The 7,576-nt window shown below is 48.6% G+C and overlaps 2 protein-coding genes across 2 annotated transcripts; both read left to right on the top strand.

The window, feature by feature from the left end:
* Positions 1-1,450: 1,450 nt before the first annotated feature.
* On the top strand, positions 1,451-2,531 carry LOC123057153 (3-ketoacyl-CoA synthase 5-like). The gene is made up of 3 exons (XM_044480266.1): positions 1,451-1,706; positions 1,787-1,923; positions 2,064-2,531. Exons 1-3 carry the CDS (start codon positions 1,451-1,453, stop codon positions 2,529-2,531), a joined length of 861 nt encoding a protein of 286 aa, XP_044336201.1.
* Positions 2,532-5,117: 2,586 nt separating this feature from the next.
* On the top strand, positions 5,118-6,686 carry LOC123059128 (3-ketoacyl-CoA synthase 5). Its single transcript, XM_044481769.1, has one exon. It carries the CDS (start codon positions 5,134-5,136, stop codon positions 6,601-6,603), a length of 1,470 nt encoding a protein of 489 aa, XP_044337704.1. The 5' UTR covers positions 5,118-5,133; the 3' UTR covers positions 6,604-6,686.
* Positions 6,687-7,576: the final 890 nt, after the last annotated feature.

Below are 7,576 nucleotides of genomic sequence, written 5' to 3'. Positions count from 1 at the left end.
TTATAGAAGAATTACCTTTTGCATAACAACGCAATATGTACAGTTCAACTTCATGATTGCCTATTCAGCAGAGTTTGGTGTGGACTCACACGTTTTCTTTAGTTTTTGTCTGTCATACGCTTATACTGACATAGGTTTTTCCTACGTGATTAAATTAAATATGAGGAGTTTCCTACAAAAACAATCTCAAGCGCAGGCCACCCATCACGTTCCTTGCTCTCTGCCACTGACATGTGGGGTTGTCATGCCACGTGGGCAGAGCATACGCCCAGATACAGAAGGTGGCACCGTATTTGCACAGCCGAACAAGTTTAAGCATCAATTTCGTGTATTTTGCAACTTTAGACACTAAACTGACCGTGCAAAACAAGTTGAGGCACCCCTAGTGTATTTACCTCATCCCAAAATAAGTGTTTCTAACTTAGCATTATTTTTATTTTATTTTAAAAGATCCAGCATGTTGCTGGCGTTCAATTGATTTAGCAGAAGAGCGGGAAACAATGTTCGATCAAGTGATTGAATGGGTGCTAGATGCGAGCACAAAAGTAAAAAGAAAGAAAAGAGAGCGCGCCCTTAGGCGAAAGCTAAGCTAATCTCTCCCGTCTGGTGCCCCTAGGGGGTGCTCCAATCCCTTTGCCCTAGCTAGTTGCCAAAGCTTGAGATTTTGTCTGATGCTTCTGATGACATCTTCCGTTGACGCGATCTTCCCTCGGAAAGTGCAGGCATTGCTCTCCTACCAAATCTCCCAGCAAACCAGCATGATCATCGATCTTATTGCCTTATGTTCCTGCCCTGTGACGTCCTACTGCAATATACTCTGAACTCTTATAGTGGTGCAGCCGTTTCTGTTCCAGTTATCCGGATTTAGAGCACTGCATCCTCTCCATGTCGCCACCTTTCTCCAGATGTCCAACGCCAGTGGGCATTCTGAGAATAAGTGAACTGAAGATTCAAGTCGTGTTATCTGCACTTTCCAACTGAACCCTAGTCCATGCTCTTGTGACTCTTGCATCGGGGGAGAAGAACCACCTTGTATAGAAACAGTAGCAGCGCCAGAATATCTACTATTCCCTTTGTCCGGAAATACTAGTCATCAAAATAGATAAAAAGAGATATATCTAGAACTAAAATACGTCTAGATACATCCTCTTTTATCCATTTTAATGACAAGTATTTCCGCGCGGAGGGAGTAGTTTGCATGGCGTGCATGTTAATTAGAAGAATGGATTGGCTGCCTTAATTGGTTTTGGGGCTATCTGGCACGATATGGTTAGTTGAATGGTATATATAGAAAAACAACATGTGATCGCATAATGCTACAACATGTACGATATTTCATTTGTACAACTAATTAGTTGGTAGTTGGTAGCACTAAAAATAGTTGTTATATGTACGACCGGTCTCTCCTCACATTCACACGCATAGAACCACATGTTTGGGATTCAACACCATGAGTTCATCAGAAATTTGCAAGCACATCAAATATGTCTACAAGCTGGCCGTAGACAACTTCCTAGCCATGATGACCATATCAATGGCCGCAGCCACCGTGGTTGTGGCGGGAAGGCTCGGCCCCGATGAGATCGTGGGTCGGCTCCGAGCCCTTACGCCGGCGCACCTCTTCTTGTTCGGCTTCCTCCTCGTCTCTGCATTCACCGTGTATCTAATATCGCGACCACGGAAGGTGTATCTCGTCGACTACGCTTGTTTCCATGGCACTCATCACTACCGCGTCCCATTTGCCTCATTCATTGAGCACGCACGCCAAGTACCCACTTTCAATGAGGGGAGCATCAGCTTCATGTCACGGCTTCTCCGGACATATACCGGTCCATATACCAGGAGGAGGATGGCAAGGGGAACAAGGGTGCCGGTCTCTCCATGGACCTTATCCCCGTCGCCGGCCGCACCCTGAAAACCAACATCACCGCCATTGCACCCATGGTCCTCCCAACCTCTGAGCAGTTTTTGTTTGCAATGTCTTTCGTAGCTCACAAACTTTCCAGCGAGCGTGTTAAGTTGTACATCCCCAACTTCCTCACGGCCGCACTTTGAAAACCAACATCACCGCCATTGCACCAATCGTGCTCCCAATCTCCGAGCAACTTTTCTTTGCAATGTCTTTCGTGGCACAAAAACTATCCAGCGGGCGTGTTAGGTTGTACGTCCCCAACTTCCTCACGGCTTTTGAGCATTGCTGCATACACGCTGGTGGGTCTGCGGTTATCGACGAGGTTCAACGCAGTCTTGGCCTGTCAGACAAGCATGTTGAGCCATCAAGAATGACGCTGCACCGCTTCGGAAACATATCCAGCAGTTCAGTTTGGTATGAGCTAGCATATACCGAGGCCAAGGGTCGTATGCATGAGGGTGATCGCATATGGATGATCGGGTTTGGCTCCGGCTTCAAATGCAACAGTGCGGTGTGGGAGTGCATCGTCCCAGCCCCCAATAGCAATGGACCATGGGCTGGGTGCATCCACCGCTATCCAGTGCATATTAAGTCTCCAAAAGCAAGGCCGCGGCAATAAGTAGTGGAGACACCGGTAAATCGGATTTCCTCAATGTGTGTGCGTGTGATTGAATTCATGCTCCAACTAATATTTAAAAGTTAAAATTGATGGAGAAAGATGGACAATAAATTTTAACATGTGTGTTGTAAAAAAATGGTGACTTACCAGTGTTGTCATTTTTGCTTCATTTTGGTGATTTACATAAAAAGCCAGATGAATGTCTTTCTCCAAAAAGTAGTGGATACACCTGAAACAGGCACTCAAAAGGTAAAGCCATTTGTTTGCTTATAACTAGCAAAAGGGTCCGTTCGTTGCAACGGGTAATAAAATTGTAGTCTTCAAATCAAGTTTCAAATATTCGCACTCCATGTATATACATGTATTTGAATATTTATGCACCATCCATGCGGACGTAAGACACGTGCATTCTAACATGCTCACAATGGGTCGATGTTGGACTTGATCCTTGATGCGGGGTGGGTAATTTACTTCAACTTTAACGCTACTTTCAGTGACACACCAAAAATTCAGAGAAACAATTAATGAAAAGTTTTTTCTTCACTTACAGGTGGTGGGGTGGATAATTTACTTTAACTTTAGAAGCAGCTTCAATAACGGACGAAAAAAATCCAAAAAATAATTGAGTTACCGCCCGTCACCAATTGCAGCGTGTCACCCATCCATGGACGACATGATCGTGTACAAAAAGATGCGAGATGAGAGGTGTCCAAATAGGTAGTGTGCTGTAATAGTAAGGACTAAATGGACATCTTACCCAAAGCGGAAAGGAGGAAAATGACTAACCGTAGTTCTCGTGTCCAATGGTGTACTCTTTCAACTGCCAAAACAAAGCTAGTAGTTGTGCACTTACCCAACCGGACCCAAGTTCATGGTGCATCCGGGGAGAAGAACCACCTGGTAGAAACAGTAGCAGCGCCAGAATATCTAGTTTGCACGGCGTGCACGTTAATTAGAAGAATGGATTGGGTGCCTTAATTGGTTTTGGGGCTATCTGCCACGATATGGTTAGTTGAATGGTATATATAGAAGAAAAAACATGTGATCGCATAATGCTACAACATGTACCATATTCCATTTGTACAATTGGAGACAGAGGCTTGGGTCGCCCCACCCCGCAGGCGACTCGGGAGCGCGCCGCCGCCGCCTAGGGGTTCCTCGCTCGCCGCCCTTCCCCTCGCCGCCACCGACGGGCGCCACTGGGCAACGCCCTTGTGGCCTTGGTGGCGGCGGGGCTACTCGTGGTCTGGTGAGTGGGTTGGGGACTGGGGCTCCATCCCCTTGTCAGCGTCGTAGGGGAGCAGGTTGCCCCCATGCCCGATGCATTCTCCCGACGTCCAGGTCTTCGACTGCGCGGTCTCCTTCGCTGGTTGCTCCACGTGGTTCCTACCATGGGCGCCGTCTTCTGGCGACGGATCTGGGAACGCTCAGATCTGATCGGGGATGGAAGCTGTTGACTGGGGAGTGGCCGGCGACCCTGCGGGACAGAGGTGGTGGTGCAACTGGTGGCCAGGCTCCGCCGGTGCGGTGTGGCAGGGGCACCATGAGCATATGGCCAGGGCGTGGAGGCGCGAGGTGAAGCGGTGGTGACTGGAGCATCGGCGACGCTGAGGTGCCGGGGGTGATCGAGTTCAGATGCACAAGATGCTGGATGAAGGTTCGTCGAGCAGATCCGGGTGAAAGCCCTGCTCACGGCTAGGTGCCAAGACCGGCGATGGCGACGCTTTTCTGTGTCATATCGTTCCTGAAGGCAACGCCGTGGAGAAGCTCAAGACCTCAATCCGCTACCTACGGAGGAAACCCTAGATCAGTTCGATCGGATGATGGCGGCGCTCTTACGCCGTTTCCCTTTTGGGGGTGTCATTCTTGGAGGTTGCATTTCGGCTCGAGGGATCAGTGGAAGGCGTCTTTGGTGGAGCGGTGCTTCATCTTACGCAATGATGGCGGCGGATCTCGGCAACGTGGCGCAGTGGAGACTCGGCGTCCGATGGACGGAGATGGACTCACGCAGGAGGAGGACGCTTTCTAGCGTCATGGTGGCGTCGATGGCAGAGAGGCCTAGTAAGGTCGATGCATCGGGTCTGCTCTGAGGATGGATCGATGGAAGATGGAGGTGACGGCCCTTGCAGCGTGCGGTGCTCACGGGAGTGTGCCGGACCGGTATGTGACCCAGTCTAGGTAGTGGCTTGGATGAGGCATCCGGCTTTAGATGTTAGGTTTTGGTGTGATGTCTGTTTGGTATTAGGCTCAGACGTTCGGCACCCCTTCATTAAGGGATAGGAGTAGCAACAGGCGTTGCCAAGATGGTGGCTTCAGACTTTTTGATGTATTACCTAGTAAGGTCTTTGGGAACAATTAATAATATGGCCGCATGCATCGTCAGATGCAGAGGCGAGGAGTACACCCTCCTTTTCTAAAAAAAATCCATTTATACAATTAGTTTTTTTTACGCGAAACTTAGGACTTTATTGCATCAGAGAGGTACGGTTATCTGTACAATTAGTTGGTCGGTAGTTGGTAGCAATAAAATTAGTTGTTATATGTAACACCGGTCTCTCCTCACATTCACACGCATAGAAACACATGTTTGGGCTTCCACACCATGAGTTCATCAGAAATTCGCAAGCACCTCAAATATGTCTACAAGCTGGTCGTAGACAACTTCCTAGCCATGATCACCATACCAATAGCCGCAACCACTGTGGTTGTGGCGGGAAGGCTCGAGCCCGATGAGATCGTGGGTCGGCTCCAAGCCCTTACTCCGGCGCACCTCTTCTTGTTTGGTTTCCTCCCTGTCTCTGCATTCACCATGTATCTAATATCGCGACCACGGAAGGTGTACCTGATCGACTACGCCTGCTTCCATGGCACTCATCATTACCGCATCCCAATTGCCACATTCGTGGAGCACACACGCCAAATGCCAACATTCAATGAGAAGAGCATTCGATTCATGTCACGTCTTCTCGAGAGCTCAGGCCTCGGGGACGAGACTTGTGCGCCCGCACCAACCCACTACATTCCAGCGCACGAGTATTGCACACTGGAGGCCGCCCGCGAGGAGGCTGAGCTCGTGGTCTTCTCAGCCATGGACGAGCTGTTTTCCAAGACGAACGTCTCTCTTGACACCATCGACATACTCGTCGTCAACTGCAGCTGCTTCAACCCCACGCCATCCTTCACCGACATGATCGTAAACAAGTACAAGCTGCGAGGCGACATCCGCAGCGTGCACCTATCTGGGATGGGGTGCAGCGCCGGGCTGATATCGGTAGAGCTCGCGAGGAACCTCCTGCGGGTGTCACCCCAAGGGGCACGTGCGTTGGTCGTGTCTACGGAGACCCTGTCGCCCCACCTCTATGCCGGGAACGAGCGGCCCATGCTGCTGCCGTACTGCCTGTTCCGCATGGGCGGGGCGGCCGTGCTGCTGTCCACGTCCGCCGCCAATGCCCGATTCCGGCTCACGTCCACCGTGCGTACGACCACCGCGGCGGATGATAAGTCATACCGGTCCATATACCAGGAGGAGGATGGCAAGGGGAACAAGGGTGCCGGTCTCTCCATGGACCTTATCGATGTCGCCGGCCGCACTTTGAAAACCAACATCACCGCCATTGCACCAATCGTGCTCCCAATCTCCGAGCAACTTTTCTTTGCAATGTCTTTCGTGGCACAAAAACTATCCAGCGGGCGTGTTAGGTTGTACGTCCCCAACTTCCTCACGGCTTTTGAGCATTTCTGCATACACGCTGGTGGGTCTGCGGTTATCGACGAGGTTCAACGCAGTCTTGGCCTGTCAGACAAGCATGTTGAGCCATCAAGAATGACGCTGCACCGCTTCGGAAACATATCCAGCAGTTCAGTTTGGTATGAGCTAGCATATATCGAGGCCAAGGGTCGTATGCATGAGGGTGATCGCATATGGTTGATCGGGTTTGGCTCCGGCTTCAAATGCAACAGTGCGGTGTGGGAGTGCATCGTCCCAGCCCCCAATAGCAATGGACCATGGGCTGGGTGCATCCACCGCTATCCAGTGCAGATTAAGTCTCCAAAAGCAAGGCCGCGGCAATAAGTAGTGGAGACACTGGTAAATCGGATATCATTGATGTGTGTGTGTGATTGAATCCATGCTCCAACCAATATTTAAAAGTTTAAACTGATGAAGAGAGACGGATAATATATTTCAACATGTGTGTTGTAAAAAATTGTGACTTATCAGTGTTGTCATTTTTGCTTCATTTTGGTGATTTACATATAAAACCGGATGAATGTTTTTCTCCAAAAAGTAGTGGATACACTTGAAACAAGCACTCAAAAGGTAAAGCCATCGTTTTCTTATAAATAGCAAAAGGACCCTTTCGACACAATGGGATAATAAAATCATGGTCTTCAAAGCAAGTTTCAAATACTCGCACTCCATGTATATACATGTATTTGAATATTTATGCGCCAATCGACACACAGCAGACGTAAGACATGTGCATTCTAACATGCTCACGATAGGTTGATGTTGGACTTGATCCTTGACGCGGGGTGGGTAATTTACTTTAATTTTAAGGGCAGTTTTAATGACGAACAAAAAATTCAGGAGAAACAATTAATAAAGAGTTTTTTCTTCACTTACGGGTGACGGGGTGGGTAATTACTTCAACTTTAGGGGCAGTTTCAGTGACGGGCGGAAAATCAGAAAAATAATTAACGAATAGCTTTTTTTTTCACTTACAGGTGGCATGATGGATAATTTACTTTAACTTTATGGGCAGCTTGGGGTAGTTGAAGAGGAGGAGGAGGAGGAGGAGGAGAAAGAAGAAGAAGAAGAAGAAGAAAACGTATATACTCTGTCAACTAATCGAGGTGTGGGGTTTCATCCTCCAACTTAAAAAACATACAGGTTGTACCTCAAAAGCTCCAAAACGCTACGTGGAGTGGTTGTTACCGTAGAAGTGCTGTCTTATGAACCACTCTCGCTTCGAGACGAGGCGCCTAAATTTTCTAAAACATTCTGAAAAAATCATGGACGTAGTGCGTGATATAATAGCACATGA

The sequence above is a fragment of the Triticum aestivum genome, chromosome 3A (genome assembly GCF_018294505.1).
Source record: "Triticum aestivum cultivar Chinese Spring chromosome 3A, IWGSC CS RefSeq v2.1, whole genome shotgun sequence".
Taxonomy (NCBI): domain Eukaryota; kingdom Viridiplantae; phylum Streptophyta; class Magnoliopsida; order Poales; family Poaceae; genus Triticum; species Triticum aestivum.
This window is presented reverse-complemented; position numbering and strand designations above follow the sequence as displayed.

Excerpts from the sequence above, each read along its gene's own strand:
- LOC123057153 (XM_044480266.1), top strand. The coding sequence starts at position 1,451 with ATGAGTTCATCAGAAATTTGCAAGCACATCAAATATGTCTACAAGCTG. Across the intron at positions 1,707-1,786 it reads GTATCTCGTCGACTACGCTT|GGGAGCATCAGCTTCATGTC; the intron begins GTTTCCATGGCA and ends ACTTTCAATGAG. Across the intron at positions 1,924-2,063 it reads GCCGCACCCTGAAAACCAAC|ATCACCGCCATTGCACCAAT; the intron begins ATCACCGCCATT and ends TTGAAAACCAAC.
- LOC123059128 (XM_044481769.1), top strand. The coding sequence starts at position 5,134 with ATGAGTTCATCAGAAATTCGCAAGCACCTCAAATATGTCTACAAGCTG.